Raw genomic sequence first — 26581 nt, forward strand, 5'->3', positions numbered from 1 at the left:
GTGGCTTATATTCTGCTGTTTGTCTTTTCCAGCCATTACTGTTATTATTATTGAGATGGGGTAGCATGTATCTCAGGCTGGCTTCAAACTCTCCATGGGACTGGGAGTGATATTAAACGTCTGATCCTCCTGCCTCTAATTTTCTCATGGTAAAATCACAAGATGTGTGCCACTGCACGGAGCTTATTCAGGTCTAAGGACTGTGCCTGGTCTTCCTGCGTGCCAGGCAAACTTCAGACCAACTCAGCTGGGCTTTCAGCCTTCTCGTCTCTGTTTTGATTTTGAGGCAGGCTCTCTGTGGCTGGTCTGATCTGTAACTCACTATGTAGCCTAGAGTGGTTTTACACTTGTGGCTATCCTCCTGCCTCAGCCTTCAGGAATGCTGGGATCACAGGGGAGCTCCATTACCAGTCTCGGCCCTACAGGTATTTCCTTACAAGGTAAGGCCAGGTCCACTGCTGCCCTCACCAGCAGACCCTCTGGGGATCAGGAAGCTTCATTAACTACCATGGCAGGCATTACCACTTCCGATGGGGATATCTCTCTGTCTTTCTCTCTCTGTCTCTCTCTCTCTCTGTCTCTCTCTGTCTCTCTCTCTCTCTCTCTCTCTCTCTCTCTCTCTCTCTCTCTCTCTCTCTCTCTCTCTCTCAACAAAGAGTGTGTACCACGGCCCTCCCTGTGAATAAGGAAGCAAGGCGTGAACAGTTCAAGCAAAGTGGTGGGTTTGAGCTCCTGGGCCCTGTCCTGGTGAGGAACTGACTCACACTCTAGGAGGTTGGATGTTTCGTCAGGTGGTGGCCACCAAGCTTCCAGAGCCGCCCCTTGATCGGGGGTGGGTGATGGGGGGTAGGAGGTGTGATCGTCTCAAGCTTGGGCCCGCGGCACCCCTGGGAGGCCCCACAGCCTGTTACCCCGAGAAAGCCCCTCCCCACGGGCGGAGACGGCGCCGAGAAGTCGCCGCCCCAGCCCCACCACCGGGCCAGTACCCCGAGGCCACGGCGGCAACGCCAAGTTCTCCAGCGGGCTGTCGTGGAGCATGGGGTACTGATGGCCATGGAGGGCTACCGGGGCTTCCTGGGGCTGCTGGTGTCCGCGCTGCTCGTGGGCTTCCTGTCGGTGATCTTCGTGCTCATCTGGGTCCTGCACTTCCGAGAGGGGCTTGGCTGGGACGGCGGCGCGCTCGAGTTTAACTGGCACCCGGTGCTCGCGGTGACCGGCTTCGTCTTCATCCAGGGCATCGGTAATGGGGCCCTCGAGGGAGGTGGCGGGTGACTGCGCGATGGGAACCGGGACGCCGTCGCGGATTCCGCGGAATCCACGAAACCAAGGGAGGTTATTCCTGTGCGCGGGGCCTGCGCAGTCAGGGGCGCGAAACCCCGGCGTCGGCGACGCCTGCCTTTGAACTTGCTTCAGGTGTCCTGGGCAGAGAGGAAGGCGGGGAGCCCTGGTCTCCGCGCAGCATCGTCAGCTGGCGCCTCTCCATCCTCTCCCTGTCCTGTCCTTTCCTCCCGAGCACCGGGCACCTGGATCAGAAACCGGCTGCAGCCTGGCTGCGCTCCATTTGTGGATGTGGCGAAAGTTCCTTGGCAGAGTTTTGCGGTCTTGAATCTAACCGGGAGATGCGGGCAGAGCGTGGCAGAGAGACGAATGGACGCCCCGGCGGGTCTCTCTCTCTCTCTCTCTCTCTCTCTCTCTCTCTCTCTCTCTCTCTCTCTCTCTCTCTCTCTCTCTCTCTCTCTCTCCCCCCAATGCCACTCATCGTCTTCACTGTCTCCTTCAGCTAATGTGGCACAGCACATTTCCCTTTTCCAAAAAGGCGCTGACATTGAGAATGCATTCAGCAAAGCAAAGCTGTTGTGCTGGGGTTGCTTAGCACAAACTATTTGAGAGAACAGGTTCTAGCAGCCTGGCTTCTGAACAGGCCTCCTCTTCTTCACCAGTACTGAAAATCCCACAAACAAGCAAGCACAGAAGCGCGCTGGCTTCGTTCCTAAAGAGAAAGGTTTCTGTGTGTGCCGCCCGCCCGCTGCCCCCACCCCGCCCCCACTGCACCTCCTGCATGCTTTAAACCAGTGCTACAGCCTCCAGCAAGCGTAGCCAGCCTTCTTCCATGGAAACCTGAGGAAGGTATTACGAATGCTCAGCTTCTGTGGTGTGAGGTAGGCATCCAAGCCATTTCATTGCATAGTTCCTAGCCATTTGGCCTCTACCCTAAAATGAGAAAAAACGAAACCCAAGTTCCAAAGTTCCAACCACCAGAAGCACTCTTTCCTTCGCGGTGGAGCCCTTTAGTTTGGCCGGAGTTGTTAATATCCTCTGTTTAATCAAATAGTCCCAAACATCTCTTCGTGACTTCCATCCACCCAGAACAGCTCTGGACACTGTGGAACCCTTTAGATGTTTGGACAGAGTGCTGTAGTTGAGGGTAAGAGAAACACAGATGACAGTGGGCTACCTGTCAGGTGGGTTAACCCAAGAGTAGACATTCACAAAGTATTAACATTCCTGAACATTGTCTGTGTCTTTACTGGATGCATTATAGGAGTGTAAGCCCACGCAGAGGCGCTAAGCCTTGGACATAGAAATTCCTTTCAGCACCTTATTCTCAACAACTTCCCCTCCCCCATCCTCCAATCCTCTTCACTACTGTGCTTTTAGGGCAATATGTTCCCTTTCTGAAAAGTGGTCTTCTTAGCAAGCCAAAACATCATCTAAAATATGCTTTGGGACTGTCCATTCATATTGGAACACATTTTACTCTTTATTCCTAAGAGGATTTTCTACTTTCTCTAAACTTTGCACTTAATCTGTTTACTTACTTTGGGGCAAAAAACGTTTCTGTGGGTGTACTGGAATATTTCATCTGCTGCTCTTAGACAAAGCTTGTTCCTTTTAAGCTCAGTAAGTCTCTTTGTGCTAATGTTCTACTGCTTGTCTGGTTAACATTACTAATCCTGTTTACAAGGATTCTAGGTTTGCAACACATTTTAATCACATAAAGCAGCTAATGAACATTAACTAGCTTTTTCATACATGTAGCAGCATGCAGAGTTCTTATTAGTTCTTCCATACTTTGGCCCACAAATACTCCTCATCCCATCACTGGGAAAGTGGCAATGAAAGGAACAAACATGGAAGTTCTTTTGTTTAGAACTGTCTTAAGTGCTCAGTAAATCCATCCAAAGTTGCAAGTTGAAGATGCATTTGCTACACCTGCCTCATAGCTTAGCAATTACTGTATACCATAGAGTGTTACTGTTTATATTCTTGTGATTGAGTGGCTCACTCTTTGCCACTGCCGGGATCAAAAATCAGATTAGATAGATCAAAACTTAAAGTATAGTGTCTACTGAGTACACAGGGATTTCAAGCCACTGTAAAGTCAGGAAAACTATTGAACCATCCTAAACCCTCTAGAGACATCTGAAGTTGACTTTAGAGGCTGTGAGGGAAACACAGGTCAAACACTACCGATCTTGCCGCAGGGCATTTTATTGTGTGTAATTGCTTTGGGGATTTTTTTAAATTTAAATTTATTTATTTATATAAGTACATCAGCACTGTCTTCAGACACCCCAGAAGAGGGCGTCAGATCCCATTACAGATGGTTGTGAGCCACCATGTGGTTGCTGGGGATTGAACTCAGGACCTCTGAAAGAGCAGTTGGTGCTCTTAACTGCTCCAGCCCCTGCTTCAGGGATTTTTATGCTATGAGATGTTATATTTCTAGTAGAGGATGTGATACAATCTATTCTGTACCTCCTACACACTGGCATTTGGAGCTGATACAGGGATAGCTAATACACAATCACTGCTATAAGTTTAAAGTACTTTATGTATGTGTTAAGCAAACAGTATTTGAAATACTTACTGTTAAAATTAAGAATGGGTCCTTGGCACCTTTATGAATGGAGTAAGATGCAGGAAGAAGCTACAAAGACCAGGCTGTGTTGTTAAGAGCACTGGCTGCTCTCCAAAGGGCCTGGGCTCAATTCCCAACACCCACATGGTGACCCATGACCATCTGGAACTCCTGTTACAGCAGATCCTAACCCTCCTCTGACTGTGATGGGTGCCAGGCATGCATGTGGTACACATACATGTAGGCAGGCAAACCGCACATGGCAAAAAGGTTTTAAAAGAAATGAAAAGGTAAATTTTTTTCCCTTTGTCACCCTCTCACGTACCAGACATACCTATGGAAATATATGTATTCCTAAAGTATACTGGATATGAGGGGATCTGAAAAAATAAACTACACTTGTTATGGTGTCTAGAGTGGCCTTGAAATCCTGTGCAAGGGATCTTCTTGTTAGAGCATTGCAAGTCCTGAGACTACAGGTGCATGCCACCCACCAACTACAGGTGTGTACCACCCCTCTCAGCTAAATAAAAACTCAGACTGATGTGAAATCTAGCCATGCTATGACATGAATGAGGAAGAGTTTAGACAAGGCATTGTACTTCTCTAAATGCTTCCTGTGAAATAAAAATACTTCGGTGAAACCAGAGAAATTGGCCATTGTAAAGAAGGCCTCAGAGGGAAACAATCGAACGCTCTCCAAGTGGCTGCTGACCTTTTTAAAGGTTCAGTGTGCTGGAATGGATTCTTTAGTGAAAAGTGGAAAATTCAGGCGTCTACATTAGTGAAAAGAGGTCTTGGCAATTCTACACTCCTTCCTCTCTGTATGTGCAACTGCCTTTGTGACAGAAGCTGAAGGGAGGGAAATTAAATAGCTTAATGATCTCAGATTGGTCTTGTGAGAGAATTTAACTTCATTTAAGTAACATTTAAAAGATGAAAAAGAAAGAAAGAAAGAAAGAAAGAAAGAAAGAAAGAAAGAAAGAAAGAAAGAAAAGAACATTTACTAAAGGCAGTTGGAATATCCTCCTAATGGATCTATAAGTGACCAAATTCTAAGATCACTTAAATATATTTGAAAAGGCTCATGCACTAAACCCTGGCAAAGAAGAGAATAGGAAAAAAAAAAAAAATCCTCAAATTGCTTCTCCAGGAGGCATCTGGGGAAGAAGCCTTGATGACCAAGTCTCCCAGAACCTGGGAAATGGGGGTTTCACATGGCATGAAGGGACAGTCCAGAGCACCTCAAAACAGGTTTTAGTTACAAAAATTCACATGTGAGTCACTTTATAATGGAACCAACAGAGTACTTTAAATATAATTATTTTGTGCCTTCTGTATTCTTAACACCTTAACATGATTGGTTAGTAGGTTTTTTTTTCCTGTTCTTCCCCCCTGCCCATGATTTTGGAGAGTGAACTCCAGGCCTTGTACACGCTGGACAAATGCTCTCCTACTGAGCTGCATTCCAAGCCTCTCTCTCTAGTTTATGAGAATTTTTTTTTCCTGTGCTGGGAACAAATCCAGGCCTTTATACATGCCACTCCAGCGTTTTGCCACTGAGCTACACTCCTGGCAATAAATCACTGTTGAGTGAGTTATTCCTGTCTCATCATTAAATTGTTAGTAACAAAATGCAATTTTACAGCCACTCGTTTGTAATGTTAATAGTAATAGTAATAATAATAGCAGCGTCTAAAGTAAAAGTACCTTCCCTCTTGCCCAGTGATTGCTCAGCAGTTTAGAAACGCCACTTAGCCAAACCCAGGGAAGAAAGGAGCCCTGTCATAATGGAAATGCATCTTTGTTCCCAGGTTTCTTGGTCAATAGCCTGTGACTGCCTCAGTAGTTGCCTCCTCTCCTCCTGCCTGCACAACTGCACAGTACTTTACATCAACGCTCCTACTTTGTGTTGTTAATTTCTACCCCTGTTGGCATAGCTTCAACATTTTATATCTACCATCTTAAAAAACCCACACCCTCGGGGACTGGACGGATGGCTCAGTGGTCAGAAGCATCTGCTGCTTGGGCAGAGGACCTGGATTCAGTTCTCAGAACACCAAGGTGATTCACAACCATCTGTTAACTCCAGTTCCAGAGGGTCTGAAACCTCGTTCTTGTCTCTGAGAGGACCAGGCATATATGTAGCGTACATACATACATGCAGACAAAACATGCCTATATAAAGTAACTAAGTAAATCCTAAACACCGAAATCCTGCACTCTGACTCTGTAGCCTTTTCCTGACAGCTGCCTTAGTGTGTGTGTGTGTGTGTGTGTGTGTTTGTCCTTCCATAGAACTTGAAATGTATGTCAACACTGAAGTCTGAAGTCTATGATTCCTTCCCTCCTCTTCTTTCTAGAACCTTCTCCAGTCAAACTTTATATACCTCTGCTACACAAGAGACCTCTGGAGCCACTGTGGAAACCAGCTAGCTCAGCGGGACATAGGTAGGAACTAGAGATTACAGCACTCCACAACAGGTACCCTGGAGACAGCAGTCCATGGAGCTACCCACACAGCCTTCTTTAGTCACCCACACTCGTTTTACTAGGTGACAGTTCAAATACTGGGAGATCATACCCATACTGGAGGGATCAGATCTTAAACTTCCCACACCCCACAGGAACCATCATTGTCCACACTGTATAGACCTGGCTCCCAGGATCCCTCAAGGATTATGTGGTAGTTGGAAAGTGGCTTCCAAACGATAAATTCCAATCCTATGGTGTTTGCAGATGTAACTTCAAATGAACTCACCCTTGACAAATGAACTGGCCACATGCTCAGTCACTCGTTTCCCCTCTTAGAGGAAGCTGAAGGAGGTGAGAGACAAGGCTCAGAGGGAAGGCCAGGGGGAGTTAGGGGTGGAGAGAGGCGTGGCAGGTCTGCAAGCTGAGGAGCACCACAGATCGGGGCATTCCAACTGAGAGACAGTGATGTAATACACTCTCTCATAGACCCTCCCGAGAGAGCAAGGTCATCAGCGCTTTGACATGTGTGTGTGTGTGTGTGTGTGTGTGTGTGTGAGAGAGAGAGAGAGAGAGAGAGAGAGAGAGAGAGAGAGATTGATTGTGTGTGGGAATCAGTTCTTTCCTTCTGCCGTGTGGGTCTTAGGAATTGAGATCAGGTGATCAGTCTTGGCTACAGACTCCTTTTCCCACTGGACCATGTTGCTGGTCCAAATTTTGGTTCTCCTTCTTTAATGATTAATTAATTTATCTATCTGTCTGTCTGTCTATCGTCTATCCATCTCTCTCTCTATCTAATGTGTATGAAAGCTTTGCATGCATGTGTGTATTCCACAGAAGGGTATTACGTCCCTTGAAACTGCAATTAGAGCACCAGGTGCTCTTAACCACTCAGCCATTTCTGAAGCCCCTAAATTTTGGTTCTTTTAAACTACTAAGTTTGTGGTAATTTGTCACAGTAGCCTTACAAATACAAGATATAGCAATTACCACTGCTCTCTGGGAAACCCAAAGTATTGCCATTCTCATCAAGACTTTATGGGGATTTTTTTTTTCCGGTTCTCAAAACATAGCCCCAGATTACAGCCAGGGGCTTTTATGGTAAGCGGCATTGCCTAATACCACTGGAAACATGTGACTCTTAGGAGGACAAGTGACCCCAGGTCGCATCCTCATGTGGCCAAATATAGGGATGAATGGAGAGGTGGGGACTGAAACACAGAGGTGTGGCAGAGCAGGAGTCCCACCTAGCCCCAGGGGAGTGTGGTTATATGGGAATGCCGGTCCACAGCTACCAGGTTCTCCCATTTTGCCAAGAGAGTCCAGATATTTAAAAAGTGGTTCAAGAGGGCCCGGCAGTTAAGAGCACACACTGCCCTTCTAGAGGGCCCAAGTGGGATTCCCAGGAATCTCATTTAGTGGTTCATAAGTGTCTACACCGCCAGCTCCTGGTGGACCCAGCTCATCTGGCCTTGTGGGTACTCACCTGCACATGCCTACGCATAATTAAAAATAATAGATTCTGGAGAGATGGCTCTGAGGTTAAGAGCACCGGCTGCTGTTGCTTGAGAGGACTTGGGTTCAATTCCCAGCACCCACATGGCAACTCACAGCTGTCTGTAATTCTAGTTCTAGGGGATCTGACACCCTCACACTGACACACACGCACATAAAGTAAAAATAAACAAAAAATAAAATAAAAATAAAGGGGGAGGGACTTGATTAAAAGCAAACAACGACTGTCAAGAAAACGACAGACTCGTGTGCTGAGGAACAAAACATCCGAGTTCCCGTCTGTGTCTTCAAGGTCTCTCTAAAATGTCCTAGATCCCTTTTAACAACAATGACAAACTGGGCATCTTTCTCTTTTGTAGTTTTCTTGCACGCGGTAAATTTCTTGACATTATAAAAGGGCTGAAGTGATGACAGCCTTTGACTGTCCTTATCAGAGTTTCCTCCTAACTCTGTATCTCATGTATGATCTTAGTCGGGCGATTGGCATTTGTTTTTTTGAGAGAGGGTTTCCCTGTGTGACCCTGGCTTCCTGCAACTGTCTTTGCAGAAAAGCTAGCCTCAAACTTGCAGTGATCCTCCTACCTCCATGTCCTGGGTGCTGAGACAACTGGAATGTGCCACTGTGTCTGAAGTATGTGTGTGTGTGTGTGTACACATAAGCATATATATGTATATATCAGCTGCTAAATGCCAAATGCTGTATAAAACGTGAGCAGTGGGCTGGGAATGGGTGACATTGGTGGAGTCATTGCTCATCATATTTTGGAGTTGTCTCCTTCATATAGGAAGGAAGGAAAGAAAGTAGATAGGTTTGTCTTTTCTGTAAGTACTGTTCCCATTTGTTTTGGGTAGAGATGAGTAATGACTTTTTTTTTTTTTAAAGAATGTAGGTTATAGCTGGTGTGGTGATACATGCCTTTTAAGTCTCAGCACTCAATGGGCAGAGGCAGGAGGATCTCTGTGAGTTCAGGTCAGCTTGGTCTGCAAACCAAGTTTCAGGCCAGTTGATTGTAGGGTTACAGTAATTCCTTAATGCTTAGAACTGGCTGGGATAATACTTTCAACTCCTCATTTGAACAATTATAAACCTAGGAGTGGTCAAGCAAGTGAGTTAGATCAGGTCCAGTTTTTTTTCCTAATGTATAATAATATTGGTGTGGGGTACAAGAAACTACAGCAAATTTTTCTAATGACATAAAACTCCTGGATAGGGGCTAAAGAAATGGCTCGGTGTTTAAGAGCACAGTTTGCTTTTCCAGAAGACTGGGGTTCAATTTCCAGCACCCATACAGTGGTTAACAGCTGTCCGCAACTCCAGTTCCAGAGGATCCAATATCTTCTTCTGGTCTCCTTAGGTATTTCTTGCAGAGACATTCGTGCAAGCCAATTACCCAAGCACATAAAATAAAGATAAATATTTTAAAAATGCTCCTCAGTATTTTAAAATGTCTATCTGATTGGTTAATCCTTTCTGCCCTGATCCTTCTCATACATAAATTTGCTAATAAACATCTGCCGTTGTGACTTCAGTCACCTCAGAGCCAGACACTGAGCCGCTTGCCCACCTCACTGTCTTCATTTCAGTTTCTCGGCATTTGCCTGCGTTGCAATTTTCTCCACTTGCTTTAGCCACTACAGGATTTTAAAGAGGGCTCTTTGCTCCCATCTAAAGTTGAGATCCTCTGGGTAGGAAGTGTGGGTGCACAGGAAGTGAGTTCTGAGGACCGATGCTGCTGCTGCTCTGAACATTCTGTCAGAGGGAAAATAATGCTTTATTCTAAGAGGGAAGGAGAGTGTAATGGCCCACCATCCTTAAGGAGGCCTCACACAAGGGATTGAAGACTCCAGGGTACTTCAAACTCAATGGCTTACTCTTGATTTTAAATTCTCCTCTTGCTGAAGTGGGCTCAAGAGCAGAATGCGTTTATTTATTTGAAAGCCACATTTGATCTTACAGAAACTAGCATTTGTGTCTGCGTTGAATTTTGTCTTGAGATTTTGACTGGTACATGTGTGCGTGTTCTATGGACCCTGGGGACAAGCCCTGGGACCTGCTTCAACCCCAGAGCCACAAGTAAAGTCCCCATGGTTGCACAGGACCTGCCTTACCCTCTGAGCTATTTCGCCGGCTCTCCTTTTTAAAAGAGGATGGGGGTGGTGGTGATATGACTTAGTGAGTAGAGGTGCTTACGGCCAGGCTTGATGAATCGATCCCCAACCCATTAAATGGCAGGAACTAACTTCTGTGAGTTGTCCTATAGCTTCCACACAAATACAGTAGTGTAAACACACATGCACACACACACACAAGCATACACACACACACACACACAAATAGATATTAGAAGAGGATCTGTCACAACAAAACTGATGTCAGTTTGTCACGAACTATAAATGGTTAACCTAACTATTTCGCAATGCAGAAGATCATGTGTTTGGCTTAAATATATTCAATGTTCAAATATATCTTTTTTTTTTTTAAATGGTTTCATTGCAGCTCAGTTCGGCCTGGAACTCATTTTGTAACCCAGACTAGCCTAGAATGCACAGCAATTTTCCTGCCTCCATCTCTCAGTGCTGGCATGACAGATGGAAGCCATACTCTCCAGCTAGCTCTTACTTTTTAAAAATGAAATTGAAAACAAAACAAACATGAAAATTTGTTTATGTGCCGAGAATATAAGAATAACTGCTTCTTTGTTATTTTTTTTTCACAGATACTTTGTGACTTCCCAATCTGTGACAGGCTCAAGCTAATATCTGATAGACATGTTTCTTCCTTCATGAGTCACAAGGGTTAGGTAGAGAAGAACTATGATCAAGTGTTTTCTCTGTCTGGGGGCCTATCTGCCCCTAAGTCCTCCATCCCTCACCTGATCTCAGTTTGATAGACTCGTCACACACACACACACACACACACACACACACACACACATACATATATACATAAATACATATACATACATAAATATACACATATGTGTTGAATAACTGTGTGTGGGAAGAAAGTTGGTGTCAAACCAGAGATCCCCTCCTAGTCAGTGTATATTTTCTTATGGATATAAGTTTTGATTAGACAACTAGTTTTGATGTACTTCAATATAATCAATGAGTTTTGATTATACAACTAGTATCTAGTGAATTTTCTAATGATTAAAAAGAAATGACTGTCTTTTCATCTTGATAGACTTGAGAAAAATGACATGCAGTTATGAGCTCCCTCCTCCTCTCTTGTTTTTAATGTTTTTTGTGGTGGCATGTTCCACCACCCACTGCTTTTCTCCTGAAGGCATTAGAGGTGTCTGTCTCAGGCATGCTCACGTTCCCCTTGGTTCCTGAAGGGAGTGGTCCTTCGGGTCAGAGCCCCAGCAGAAGCCTGGCTTTCGTGCACCGCCCCTGCTCCCTTTCCTGCCCACCTTCTCACTGGACCTCAGGGATGGAGTCTGGGTTCACAGAGAGCAAACCCAGCCGCACTCCACTCCAGGCAGTCTTACTGCTGCTGGGGGCTTGGGGGAACTTCCTGTTTAATAAATGTGGTCTGATTTGTTAAGCTCACTCATTTTTCCTCAAATGGATGGTATTTTGGATATTTATATATTTTTAGAAAAATGTGTAAACAGCATTTGAAAAATACAGCATTCCCGGCCACCCTTCACTTGTCCCCAGCTCCTTTGAACACTCTCAGCTGTGCAGCAGAGCCTCTGGGAAGCCTGGACAGATGTGGGAAGCAGGAACAGATGTGGGAAGCCAGGACAGATGTGGGAAACTCTTGTGTGGCTCGCAGCACAGCTGGCCATGAAGATTAAGCCTGACTGGCTACTGGATTTGCAAGCTTAAAAAACACCCTTTAACATTAAAACTATAAATCCTTTCAACCACACAGAACATCACACACACACACACACACACACACACACACACACACCCTCTGCTCTTACCACCCAGTGAATGCTTGTTAAGACTGGCAACAACATAAAAAAAATAACATCTAGAACTTACAGCTGAGGAGAGTCAGTCTTAAGGCAGGAGCGGGGAGGTTGGAGGCACCCAACCTTAGTGGAAACAAAAAAGTCACAGGAAGAACCACAAAGACTCCTCACTAACAATTGTCTTTGTCCATTTTGGCCAGAGGCAAGCATGTATCCACTTCAGAATTGCCTCCTGGCTCTCCCCCAGGTAAATAATAGGAACTGCGTTGAAGACTGCAGTCCTCAGTGAGGGGTTAGGCACGCTCCTTTGCTGCCATGACCAGAGAAGGAACGTTAGTATGCAACCAGTTTAAAACTACTGCCACCCAAGAGCTCAGGCAAGAGTGTTTCTTGAGGTCAGAAGTTCAAGAGCAGCCTGAGTAATGATAGTCAGATTCTGGCTCTCAACAAAATAACAACCCACAAAAGAAACGCTCTTTTGCATGAAAGCAGATGGTTCAAAGTCAAGCTTTGAGAGAAATAATGGAAAAGAGAGAAAGAAGCAAGTTTTAACAATTAATGAAGGTTTCGGTTTTATGTGAAGTTTTGGCACATTCCTCTATGTTGTACTGGGAAAAATCAAACGGTTAACTGGAAGTACAATTGTCTTTGAATATTTGCTTGATACTCTGTGTGTGTGTGTGTGTGTGTGTGTGTGTGTGTGTGTGTGTGTGTGTTAGATAATGCTAAAACAGGGAATGAATATGTAATCTCCCTCCCTTCTCCGTCTCTGTCTCTATCCCTTCTCTTTTGTCTGTCTGTCTGTCTGTCTGTCTCTGCATGAGTATACAACTCTTTTTCCACTATGAGGGTCCTGGGGATTGAACTCAGGTCATCAGGATTGGTGGCAAGTACTTTGTTCTTCCGAGCCATCTCAGTAAGTGGTGGTGCCAACCGTGGTGTCTGCTGGTGAATACGTGTATCCATTTCTTTGGGGCATACACTCAGTGGTGAGTGAGGTGGCAGCATGGGGGACCGAGAAGGAGTACAGACAGAGATGGGGGAGGCTGGGAGAAGCAAAGCCAAGGGGGAGCGTCCCTCAGAAAAAATACTGTCCAGCCAGCCAAATGATTTACTTTGTGTCGACTTTTAAACTACTTTGTTTCCGTAGCCATCATCGTGTACAGACTGCCATGGACCTGGAAATGTAGCAAGCTCTTGATGAAATCCATCCACGCGGGGTTAAACGCCGTGGCTGCCATCCTTGCCATCATCTCCGTGGTGGCCGTGTTTGAGTACCACAATGTCCGAAAAATCCCCCACATGTACAGTCTGCACAGCTGGGTTGGACTGACAGCGCTCATCCTCTACATCCAACAGGTCAGTGCCTCCCTGACGGCGGGCATTTTCTAAACTTGCTCTTCCATTTGTGTCCAGAATAACTCTTGCCCTAAGGGGACAATGAACCTCAGAATTCACAGCGTACGAACTCAGCTGTGTGATTTATCATTGTGATATCCATCAGTAGGGAAGTTGCTATCTCCTAACATCTAGACTCGCATCGTCCAGACTTCAGTCCCATGTTCTGAAGCAACTAGCCTAGGCGGGAGCTGTGTTCCTTTACCACATTCCCTACTGCATCTTTACGCTAACCTTTTCCAAGTGATAACACTGATTTTCATGTTTTAACCTTTTGTGAGATGTTGAAGGCATAGTGATTATTTTATTTATTCTTTGCGTGTATTGGTAAAGGGATGTATTCTAAAAACATTGCACTGAAATGAAATTTAATGGTGCATGATAATTATTCAGCAGTTTGATGTCATAACAATAAAAATTAATATTCTGAGTCTCTTAGGCTCTTTACCGTGTTGTTGAAAAATCCTTGTAAATGGTTTTGATGCAGTGTCCTTCCTTGTTAGCACAGTGTCTATTCAGCTTCCTGGTTGGGATCATTGTGAACGTCATTTTTCTGTGGCTACAGAGTGAGACACCAGGATGAATGTGCAGAGAACCCCAAACCTTACCCAGGCGCTTACGAGACCTTGACTGTTTGTCTTCTAAATGAATATATAGTTTAAAAACCTTGAATCATGATACATTTTCACTCAATAATGGTTAATCTCTTCGGACATTCTTCATTATTTAAATCTTTTAGCCATTCTGGAGTTATGGGTTTGGAATGGAAAGGAGCCAGGCAGGGGGAAGGTGCAGGGGGGAAATCCTGTATCCACGGTGGTCAGTCAGTGAGGCTTGAACTGGACAGCTGAGCCTGCTCACATCATGTGTCCTCAGGGTAATTTCCCTGAGAGTTTTCTTGTGGATCTGAGAGACCCTTTCTTTGTTGTCACCAGCCAGTGAGACTTCTCCTCTTAGGAGTGACAATGGCAGGCGCCACTGGAGTCCAGAGGTTGTTTGGGGACTTATCTGGAACACTAGCATCTCTGTAGGGCTTTGCTCAGCTCTATAGTCTGTCTTACAGTCAGTTCCCTTAGCCTTCACTATGCTAAGGCAGAAAGCAGCCATGTAGCCACAGGCTGTGCCATGCTAAGAATTTCCCTTCATCCTTCCGAGGAGATACCTGGTACAGGCTCTGGGATACAGCAGGAAGGAGTCTTCTTTGAGCCATGGCAGAGCTGACTCAGGTCCCCACCAGCATTTAGTTTCACTGTTTCCACAACTCCCAGACTGATGGCCTAGCTTGTGTGTGAGCACTCTCTGTGGAGGACCATTTAATCCGAGGAGGGTAAAGATGAAACCACCCAAGTTCATATTTGGCTTTCTGTAAAGGTCTTCAGACACGCACACTCTCACTTTACTACTGATCTAGTCATATGGATGGCACCAGGCTCCACCTTGTAGATTAAGTACCCTGGCCGTTTCTGAGTGCAGTGGCTAAGTGGACAGAACTAGACGCCCTTCCCCAGGTACTTGTTCAGTCAGTGCCCCTGGGTTTTGTGAAATGACAGAAGTGGGTGTCTCCAGTGACTGCCATTCATTGTTTTTCCTTTACTTCTTGTGTCATATAAGTTTCTTTGGCACACCTATTTTTGCATAGTAACAGGCTAAGTAGTACAATGAATAATACATAGATAAATGAAGATTCTTATTAGATATGGCTTTTAGTCTGGTTTCTTTAAAACACACCCACCCACACACCCACACACCACATAACCTTTTATTCTTTGCTTTGTATCTTAATATGTAAGTTAGAGAGAATTTAGAAGTTAACAACAACAACAACAACAACAACAAAGAATCTACTGTGATGGTTTAATTCCAGTACTTTGGAGGCAGAAGCAGAAGCATCTCTGTGAGTTCAAGGCCAACCTAACCCATGTAGCTAGTTTTAGGATAGCCAGTACTACATTGTGAGACCCTATCTCAAGCAAACAACAAAAAGAACTTAACAAAAATAAGAATCCTTATTCTAAGTCAAAACAAGTCTAACCTGATTAAACATAAAATATGCAACACTCAAAACTCACAGATATGATCACAGACAAAAATGGCCTTAGGTTGGGACAGATGATTCTATTTAAAAGGCAGAAATAAGGCCTGGAGATTGCTCACAGGCAGAGTATGTGCTGAGTATCTGTGCAATTCAGATTCAGGTCCCAGGACCCCCAAATAGATATAGCTAATTATATAATTAAAGAAAGAAAAAGGAATTTCCCTATTGCCAAACATAACTACTAAATTTGATCCAAAAAAAATTAGGAACCATATAAAGATCAACAACAATAGGGGGAAAAAATCCCAAAGGTTACATGAAATCCAGGGATTAAAAAGGCATCATATCTGGATAGCTTTAGACCTTTGACCTTTAAGACATGAGCACTTTAAACAATTCCAGTCCACTGGAAAGCTGAGAGCTCTTCTTGGCTGTGGACCTACTGTGTGCTACACATCAGGAGGATGCATCTGTGATTATGGTTGCTATTACCAATACCTAACAGCAGAATTAGATTAACCAGAACACTAAGGAGACTTCCATCAATAGCACAAGTAAGACATTAATACTTGCCTCCATGCTGTCATCAGCACTGCTTTAGAGGTCTTAACTAATATACAAGAGGAGGAAAATCTATAAATAAGCAATAACTAACTTTGACTCCCTTATCAGGCTATAGATCATATAATGTGCATCTAGAGACCAACAGATGACTAGAAGTCGAGTTTGGAGTGGCAGCTAGATTTAAGAGGGCATATATAACTTTTACCTACTCCAGCAGAAAATGCCTTGTAAAAATAGAACCTGCTGGGGCTCAGGAGATGGCTCAGGTAGTGAAGTGCTTGCTGTGTATGCATTAAGACCAGAGTTCAAGTCCCCCATGCCTATTTAAAAAGCTAGACACAGTGGAGCACTAGAGAGGGGTGCGAAATGGACACCTTCCTGGAGCATTCTTGCCAGATAGTCACGCCAATTAGTGATCTTCAGGTTTAGTCAGGGAGGCTGTCTCAAAAAGTAAGATGGAGAATGATAGAGGGAGACACTCAGCATCAGCCTATGGCCTCTGCATTCGTGCACATATATGTGCACAGGGCCCTGCATATCCACATGCACATACATGTACAAACACACACACACACACACACACACACACACACACACACACATGTAGACCCCATTTATTAAAGGGTAAAAAAGATTATAGCTAAAAATAAACTGAATAGTAAAAAGCATGGTATCGGGGCTGGAGAGATGGCTCAGCGGGTAAGAGCACCGACTGCTCTTCCAAAGGTCATGAGTTCAAATCCCAGCACCCATATGGTGGCTCACAACCATCTGTAAAGAGATCTGACACCCTCTTCTGGTGTTTGAAGACAGCTACAGTGTACTCACATATGATAAATAAATCTATAAATAAATAAATATCTTCAAATAGTAAAAAAAAAAAAAAAAGCATGGTATCTATAAGCAGAATATATAAAGTACTATAAAGTAGCGTCAGGAAATAGAACATTGTCTTAGAGTTTCCATTGCTGTGAAGAGACACCATGGCCAAGGCAAGTCTTACAGGAGAAAACACTGAGTTGGGGCTGGCCTACAGGTTCAGAGGTTCAGTGCATTATTGGCATGGAGGGTAATAGCAGGCAGGCGTGGTGCTGGAGAGGTAGTTGAGAGTTCTCCATCTGGACCAGGGGGCAGCAGGAAGGGAGAGACACGTGGCTTGAGCTTCTAAAACCTCAACGCCCACCCCTGCCCCAGTGACACACTTCGTCCAACAAGTGACACGCGTCTCAATAGTGCTAGTCTCTGTGAACCCATGGGGACGGTTCTCATTCAAACCACCACAAACATATCATAAAATTACCATGATAATGAAAGAGAAAAATAACATAAAAATATCTTTCCCTCTTCAATTAAAAGCTATGTTCAACATAATCTTCTATTTAAACCTAGAGGGAATCATAAAAACTTTTATGCAGAAGAATAAATATCTAAAAATAACCAAGAAACTTTTGAGACAGAAATGAAAGGACACCTTGGGTTATGGGCACGTGAGCAAACACGGATGGAAGGACCCCAGAGAAAATTTTTTATCTTATAATAACACTTACTTATCCGAGTCTGTGCATTAGGTAAACCAAACATACCATATCACATAAAGGTGGGGGGGTGGATGTCTAGATTAAGGACCTAAATACAAAAACCAATGCCAAGGAAAAGGGTGATGTGTATAATCTGTATGGTGCAAGACAGGTGAGGCTAGAAAGTTGATAAGAAATTCAAAAGCCATATGGGGGGAAATGCATACTTATATACAATTTTTTAAAAATGTATGTGGCATGAAGCATCAAAGTAAACAGAAGTGACACGAGAACTGTGGGAATAGTCCTATGTCATGTGTCAGTGGACAAGCAACTCTAAACATTAAAAATAAAAAGTCAGGGCTGGAGACATGGCTCAGAGGTTAAGAACACTGGTTGCTCTTGAAGAGGATCTGGGTTCAATTCCCAGCCCTGGAACAGTGGCTCACAGCCATCTGTAACTCCTATTCCAGGGGATCTGATCTTCTCATCTCCACAGGGACCAGGCACACACATATCAAAGACATTCATGCAGGCAAAGCATTCATACAATAAAAATGAATAAAGAAAAAATAATAATTAAAAAGTCAACCAAATAGAGAAACCTTGGGGTTCATAGAGACCGCCCAGTGGGTGAGGATGCTCACTGCCAAGTGCCAGCAACCACGACAGGCAGTCGGGTCCTTCGGTCCTATGTCTAGAGAGAACTGGCTCCTGTAGGTCAAACCGCCACGTGTGCGTGGTGGCACATGCTCGCCGGAGTACTTGAGCTGGCTTGGGAGAATGCAGCTTGGTTTATCAAGATTAAACTGACCCATTCTGAGGTATTTCTAGGAAAGCTGACTTAAGAGCCACTAGAGAGCTAAGGCTCTTCAGATCACTGGTGCAGCGGAAAGCACTTCTGAGACTCGAGTGCGGAGAGTCAAGTTGTGTTCTGAGTTGCAGCGAAGGTGTCTGTATCAGGATCTTACATGTTTCACCACCCGCAGGGTATTGTGGGAAGAGCTTACTAAAAGAGTAAAGGAGGGCAAGTCAGCAAAGCAAAATAAACAACAACAACAAAGAAAACAGAGCAGGGGCCTGGACATCCTACATACTCAGGAGGCTGAGGCAGAAGGACCACAAAGTCAAAGCCAATCCCTGTAACTTAGTGAGTCAGTGTCTCAAAATGCAGTGAAACAGAGGGTCTGGGGATAGAGCCCATGTAGATCGTTAGCCTTGTATATGTGAGGGGCCTAAGGAAATCCTCAGTACAGAGGGAGTGGTTTTAATTTCCCAGCAAAGACAGTGTCACTGTGAATGACACTGTGCTGGAAAACCTCACTTGTTGGAGGACAGAGGACAGTATGCCTCTCCTCCCAAGAGCCACTGTTTTAGTCTCAGCCACATTGTTGCAACTCCCCCTTCCCCAACACACACACACACACACACACACACACACACCCTGGCTCCCCCTCCGGCACAATGTGATCTTAGTTTATGAGGTCAGTTTGTGCTGCTCCAGCTCAACCCAAGGAACAAAGCTAGCTCAGAGGATGAAGAGGAAGTGATTTTAAGATTAGATATTCTGAAATCTCAGGGTTGTTTTGATTTGCATTTTCCTGCTGACTAAGGATGTTGAACACCGGTCAGAATGACTAAGATCAAAAACTCAGGAGACAGCAGGTGCTGGCGAGGATGTGGAGAAAGAGGAACACTCCTCCACTGCTGGTGGGATTGCAAGCTGGTACAACCACTCTGGAAATCAGCCTGGTGGTTCCTCAGAAAACTGGGCATGACACTTTCGGAGGACCCTGCTTTACCACTCCTGGGCATATACCCAGAGGATTCCCCAGCATGTAATAAGGACACATGCTCCACTATATTCATAGCAGCCCTATTTACAATAGCCAGAAGCTAGAAAGAACCCAGATGCTCCTCAATGGAGGAATGGATACAGAAAATGTGGTATATTCACACTATAGAATACTACTCAGCTATTAAAAACAATGAATTCATGAAATTCTTAGGCAAATGGGTGGAACTGGAAAATATCATCCTAAGTGAGGTAACCCAATCACAAAGAACATACATGGTATGCACTCACTGATAAGTGGATATTAGCTCAGAAGCTCTGAATACTCAAGACACAATTAACATATCAAATGATGCCCAAGAAGAAGAAAAGGCTCAATTCAGCAGTGTGGGGGAATACCAGGACAGGGAAGCAGGAGAGGGTTGATTGGGGAGCAGGAGGAGGGAAGAGGGCTTATGGGGCTTTCTGGGAGGGAGGAACCAGGAAAGGGGAAATCATTTGGAATGTAAACAAAGAATATTAAAAAAATTAAAAAAAAGATTAGATATTCTGCTGGAGTTTTAGTTCACCACTGTAAAGTCTGGGTTTGCCTGACAAACTGTTGGTGTCTGGATTGTTGGATTAACAAACTAGAAAAAGGCAGCAGACTATAATACCTACAACAGCCCGATGGTCTGGGAGCATTTCAAGCCCAGAATTCTTTCCTTCCTGTGAGGTTTAGCCTCCTAGGACATTAAAAAACAGATAGGCTCAAGTTCACACACATGTGTATACAGAAGTTTCGAATCGCCGTAATCATAGAAACTTCTATGATTTCGTGACCAACCTAGTTTAGAGAACAGGACCCCTCACCCTCTCCTCACCCAGTCTAGGGTACACTTCTGGAGCTGCTCCTGTCCACAGAAGTAACCAGGTTACCTTTTCCTCACTCTGTGATTCTGCTTTATACCTCTACCACAGACTGTGAATCAACATATTAACACAAAATAGTAAATGTGTTGTTCTCTGTCCCCCATAGTCTGTGGAGCTAGGGGCACTGTTTGGGGGTTTTAGGGAGCACAGACATGCTGGAGGAAGTCTGTCATTGGGACCAGGCTTTGAGGGTAAAGGCCTCCCAGCGCATCTCGCTCATGCTGACTGTGGCAGCCTTGCTTGGAAGGCGTGAGCCTCAGCTTCCTGTTCCGGCCATGGATCCAGTCACCACCCACCTGCCCTCTGTGGTGAAACACACTCTCTTCTCCTTCAGGGACTCTTAGCCAAAATTAACTCCCGCTTACTTTATGAGTTTCCTTGTTCACTGTATCTTGTTACAGCAACAGAAAAGCAGCTGCTACACTCATGTTACCTTTTTAACTGAACTTTTAAAAATGTTTTATACTATATTCCAAATTCAATTCCAACTTTTGGTTTTAATTTAAAATTTTTAATTTTAAGCTGGGCTGTGGTGACACACACTTTTACCCACTACTCGGGAGGCAAAGGCAGGTGAGTTCAAGGCCAGCCTGGTACACAAAGAGAGTTCCAGGACAGCCAGGGCTATACAAAGAAACCCTGTTGTGGAAAGACAAAGAAAAAAAACTATTTTTACATGTATGTTTTGCCTACATGTATGTATGTGCACCACTTATATGCCTGGTGCCTTCAGAGATCAGAAGAGGGCATCAGATGTCCTGGAACTGGAATTATGGATGGATGACTGTGAGTCACCATGTGGGTGCTGGGACCAAGCACAAGTTCTCTGCAAGAGCAACAAGTGCTCTCAACCAGTGAGTCATCATTTTAACCAGTGCACAACTTTGTTAGGGCAACTAATTCAACACCGTTGATTCCTTTAGCTGTCACCTAGACTTTTTGTTTGGTTGTTAATATTTTTTATTATCTCATGAGGCCACGCTGATCTTCAACTTCCCCCGTGGCTGAGAATGATCTAACTCCTGATTCTACTGCCTCCATCTCCCAAGGGCTGGAATCACAGATACATATGTACCACCATACCTAATTCATGTGGTACTGGGGATGGAGCCCAAGGTTTTGTGCATGCTAGGTATCCTAGCCTGACTTTCTGTTGTTGTGATAAAACACTGAGCAAAACCAAGCTGGGGAAGAAAGAGTTTATTACACTTCACAGAGCAGAGTCTATCTGTTATTGAGGGAAACTGGGGCGGGACCTCAAAACAGAAACCTTGAGGCAGGAACTGAAGCAGAGACCATTGTGCGACCATTACTGCAGTTCTCTTCTGGCCATACTCAGCTTGCTTCTTACATCACCTTAAACTCCTACAGTGTGCTGGAGTGCAGTGGGCTGGGCCTTCCCGTATCAGTCACTAATCAAGAATGTGCCCCCCCACACACACTTTCCTGTAGGCAACTTGATAGAGGCAATTCCTCAAGTGAGGCCTCCTCTTTCCAAATGACTCTACTCTGCATCAAGTTAAAAACTAACCAACACACTAGGCAAACACTCGACCAACTGAGCTACATCTCTAGCCTCTAACCTCCTATTTTTTTTGCAGACAGGATCTCACTATGTAGTTCAGGCTGATTTCAAACACACAACTCTCCTGCCTCAGCATCCCCTGCTCTAGGATTACAGATATCTGTGACAACATGCAGTCACATACTTCTGCTTTTGAATAACCACCATACAAATGCACCACAAAGTTATTTATCCTTGTTTCTGCTTTTAGACATTCATGCTACTTTGAATTGCTTTCTGTAACAAACGCTGCTATATTCCACCTTCAGAACCATGTCTCATTCTTGTGCAGGGTGGAGTGGGGTCTCTGAGCACACCCTCACCAGGGGAATTATACACACAACAATGATAATGTGAGATTTCTTTCCAAAGTGGTTCATAAAAGCATGGAGCTTTATTATGCCTGCCCCTGCTGGAAACAATGACACAGAGACCTTAATGTTTATTTGTAAGCCTCAGCATGGTAGCTGGGCAGATTCTGAGCTAGTGTAACCCTGCAATGCTGGCCTTAAACTATTTCCCAGCCACGCATCTGGTCCCCTGACATCTCTGCCTCATTCTGGCATCTCCTTCTCGACTGGTGTCCCAATGGCGACTCTGCTAGTTTCCACAGAAGTCCCATCTTAACCTCTCCTGACAAGCTATAGGCTATTTAGTTCTTTATTTGGCCAATTAGAAGGTGATGGAGTATTTTTACAAAATACTGAGTCACACCAAAGTCTGCACTGCAACCAGATCTCAAGGTACAGAAGTCAGCACATGAATACACAGCACGCACAAGCATCCCCTGGCACTGGTTGCTCCCGGACACCTTCCCACCAGCAGGGTGGGTGTGTTCCCACTTCCCACCAGCAGGGTGGGTGTGTTCCCACGTGGCACAGCACTGTCAAGAAGCCTCCTGTTCAAACTTTTATTTTCTAACAATGAGTATAAAACGATGCCTTCAGGCTGGTGAGATGGCTTAGTGGGTAAAGTTGCTTTCTGTAAGCCTGATGACCTGAGTTCCAAGGACACACACACACACACACACACACACACAGAGAGAGAGAGAGAGAGAGAGAGAGAGAGAGAGAGAGAAAGAGAGAGAGAGAGAGAGAGAGAGAGGGAGAGGGAGAGGGAGAGGGAGAGGGAGAGGGAGAGAGAGAGAGTTTTGTTTATGTTATATACACGTACATACATATGTTTGTGTGGGCATTAGGAACTTTCTAGAAGGAGCCTTAATAATCAGGGATTATTATAAATGTTAACTTTGGATGTCAGAACTGTGCATAATGAAATTTGCTGGGGTGCTGGAGAGATGGCTCAGCAGTTAAGGGCACCAGCTGCTCTTCCAGAGGTCCTGAGACTAGTGTGTGACTTTAAATGAATAAATAAAAGATGCCTTTTTGTGGTTCTAACACTCATTTCATTTTCTAATACCCATCTGCTTCTTTTGTCCATTTATAAAATAGATTTGCATTTCTTTTCTAAGGATTTGCGGGAATTATGAATCCGATTCCTTCTTATTGGAGTGTGTTACTATATTTTCTTCCCCTTTGAATCTTGCATTTTCCTTCTCTTCCCATACACCCATAAGTAGAGATTCTGGTTGTAATGCAACCAAGTGGATCATTTTTCGTATGGAGTTAGTTTTTCAACCTTGCTTTCTTCCCATGACTTTACTGTGGAGTCCTCCCTTCACTCCCTCCCTTTATCCCCGCGTGGATGATTTCACAGCCCCTCCCCGACTTATCCCTCCTCCTGCCATCTGCCTGCAATGACAGCATTGTCGTGTTCTTTTCTCTGCATCCTAGACAGTGCAGGAGGATATGGGGAAGGTTCTGGAAGTATGTAGAAAGGTATGGAATGAGAGAAGAGAATCCCGACTCTTGTCTTGAAGAGTCTTGTGTGTTTCCAGCAGCTCTCTGGGAAGCACAATTGCTTTCAACCTCCTATGTCTGGTTCATAAGATTCCATTGTTCTTTGTATGTCAGGAGGGAATCTGGACTTTCACTGCGTGTTTTTCTCTGTTGAGATAAATAGTATTTCTCTTCTTTAATCTGTTAATATAATCAATGACATCAGTAGGTTCTAATTTTAAGCAGTGAAATAAAAATGTGCTTATCATCTGGGCGTTCTCCGTGCTCTGAAATATCTGGATTCTTACTTCCTCTGGTTCACTGGACTTCTCTGAAATTTGGTTTCACAACCCTTCTTGGTTTTGTTTAGAGGAAGGAACCATGGCTGGTGGCTTCTCCCTTACTCCCCAGGGAAGAGCATGCGGTGTTTACAAACACAGGCTTTCTAATCAGGGAGAGTCTATTTGTTTGTTTTTTGCTTTCTTGTTTGTTTTGTTGTTGTTTATTTGGGTTTGGCTTTTTGTTTGTTTTTGTTTTAAGACAGAGTCTCACTTTATAGCCCAGGCTAGCTTGGAACTCCCTATGCAAACTGGGCTGCCTCATAGAGGTCTATCTGCCTCTGCCTCTCAAACACTGGGACTAAATGCATACGCCACCACCACACGGGTGAGACTTTTTTGAAGCAGCCCCCTCCATTGGGTAGGTGGTGGACTTAAATGAGTGGCTTTAACTTCTCACCTGCAGTAGTAATGCTTATGGTCCATCATAAAACCAAATCATGCTTGAAAAGGCCCAACCCTAGGCCGGGCACACTGAGGTGTCTCCTCAGCTGTTGTCCCTGTAGTGCAAATGCTTATGGTCAGCTCCTCTGTGATCTGAAAGTTCTGGCTTTCATTTTTACTAGGGCTCATGGTATCTTCATAGTCAAGAACATGTATTTTATGTCGGTAAAAGAAGGAGTGGTAATGGCGAAGGCCCGTGGATAGACAGTGATGGTATGTAGGGTGTAAAAGTTAGATGGGACACTTGGGAAGAAAGTGGTGGGAAGAGTGGCCCGGATGTGAGGGATGTGGCCTGCCTCTGGGAAGATCTGCAGACACGATTTGGACGTTGTCCATCAGCATTGGTGATGGGAGGTCAGTGACGACCTTGGCAGGCAGAAAGGAGGTTGCAGTGGATTGAAGAGGAAGTAGAAGAGGAAGTAGAAGAGGAAGTAGAAAGGCTCCGTCAGGGGCTTTGAGTGAGAGGAGTGGGAGCACGTGGGCCGTGTGGGCAGCCGCGGAGCACTGCAGCCAGCTGAAGCTGGTGTTTGTCTTTTTGACTTCTGCTTTATATAAGAGAAGCTTGGACATGCAAAAATATTAATGAGATGGCATCAGAAAAGGAAGGAATGGGGGCAGGGGGCTGGAAGACACAGTCATCTAAAAGCTGGTCTGCAGGAAGCCGGTTGTAGAGACAGCTGGAAAATGAGAGATGCAGCACTAACCCCACTGTCACCAGAGGGGCTCTGGGAGTCTGTGAGGTTCGCTTGGTGTGCTGGCAGGGTCTCTTCAGTGACCCTGGACAATGGCTTGAGTGGAGGATTGCTGGTGATGCCGACTGACCGCAGGGCTCCTCTCAGCCAGGAGCTTCTGTTGGTGCAGTCGCCCTGGATGCTGTCGCTCCACTGGGCCTAGCAGCCAGGGTCACTCTTGACCTGAGCAGAGACAGGAGGCTGGGATGTTGCCAGGTGCAGGTGATAAAGGCAGAGGTGGGGAGGGGGGAGAGGAAGGGGCATAGCAGGGAGATGTCAGATGTCAGCCAGAGGCTGAGCTGCCATTGTGGTGACCACAATCTGGTTCTCCACATCTATGGACATGTTCTTCTGACGCTGGTTAGAGTTTTTTTAAACCTTGAAAACAAAGTGCCATCTTGCCCCTCTGAGTGTGAAGGACGGAACCTGGCTATGGAGTAGCTCGATTTTCTCGAAGCCAGGACAGCAGTATTAGCATCTCCAGGTAAATGAGAAGCACAGGGTCTCAGCCTCCACCCAGATCAACTCAACCAGAACCCGTGGGATTGGGGACCAATTGATGTAACGGGAAAACTGTAACAAAAGACCGGCTACTACAGTATGATAAAATACAATTTATTTATTGTTAGTTTATGCATATGAGTGTTTGCCTACATGTATGTTTGTGTACCACGTGCATGCCTGTTGCCCTTGGAGTCAGAAAGGTATTCAGATCCCTTGTAACTGGAATTATAGGAACTTGTAAAATGCCATGTAAGGCTAGAAAGCTAACCTACCTGGGTCCTCTACAAAAGCACCAAATGCTCTCAACCACTGAGCCATTTCTTGAGCGCGCGCGCACACACACACACACACACACACACACACACACAAAACTGCCCACTCTTTGGCTATTTGAAAGATAAAGTCTTATGGAGCCCAGCCTGTCCTGGAACTGGCTGTGATTCTCCTGTCTCAGCTTCCCAAGTGCTGGGACTCCAGGCATGTGCCACCACACCTGGCTATGTTATAGTGAGCCTCATGCAAATACAATGAGTATCAGGAACACAGAAAGCTGATTTGCCTTGTGTAGCAGACCAAGCACTCGAGACAACTTCCGGTTCATAACAAGGGTTTCAAAATATATGGAAAAAATGAAGGAATGAGTGCATATATGTAGATATGCAGAAAGATGTAGGGGTGTGGGAATGCTTCTGTGTAATTCTGTAATTAAACTGAGCCATCAAATCTACCTCCTAACCCTGAGAAGCAAACAGTGTATGACATGAAAGCTAGCCATACAGATGAGTCCTGCTCTCATGACTGATTTTTTGCAATAAAAGCTTAAAAAAAAGATAGCAAGGCACTGGCACAGACTTGTAGCCCCCCGCAGTGAAGCCAGGAGGGTCAGAAATCAAGGTCATTCTCAGCTGCTTAGTGAGTTTCGAGATCAGCCTGGAATAACACGTCTATTTCCTAAAGTGTGGGATAACACATCTATTTCTTAAAGTGAGATAAACTAGCACAGTAGAAAATGTCTGGTATTTAAAGAGAGCAATAGCTAACTGAGAAAAGCTCAACTGTTTACTCTCTACAAAAGTAAATTTTTATTATCTAATTACTGCAGAGCCTTAGTTTTCTATTGTGATAAGAAAGACACCATTATCAAGACAACTTACAAAAGAAAG

General features: G+C 44.8%; 1 protein-coding gene across 1 annotated transcript in view; it reads left to right on the forward strand.

Moving 5' to 3' along the window:
• Window positions 1-868: 868 nt before the first annotated feature.
• The window catches only part of LOC127684772 (plasma membrane ascorbate-dependent reductase CYBRD1), a 33715-nt gene continuing 8002 nt past the window's right edge, over window positions 869-26581 (forward strand). Inside the window, exons 1-2 of the mRNA XM_052181619.1 lie at window positions 869-1240; window positions 12929-13137. Of these exons, the coding sequence (XP_052037579.1) occupies window positions 1048-1240; window positions 12929-13137 (402 nt within the window). The 5' untranslated portion in view covers window positions 869-1047. The remainder of the gene's footprint in view (window positions 1241-12928; window positions 13138-26581) is intronic.

The sequence above is a fragment of the Apodemus sylvaticus genome, chromosome 5 (genome assembly GCF_947179515.1).
Source record: "Apodemus sylvaticus chromosome 5, mApoSyl1.1, whole genome shotgun sequence".
In the NCBI taxonomy this organism is placed as follows: domain Eukaryota; kingdom Metazoa; phylum Chordata; class Mammalia; order Rodentia; family Muridae; genus Apodemus; species Apodemus sylvaticus.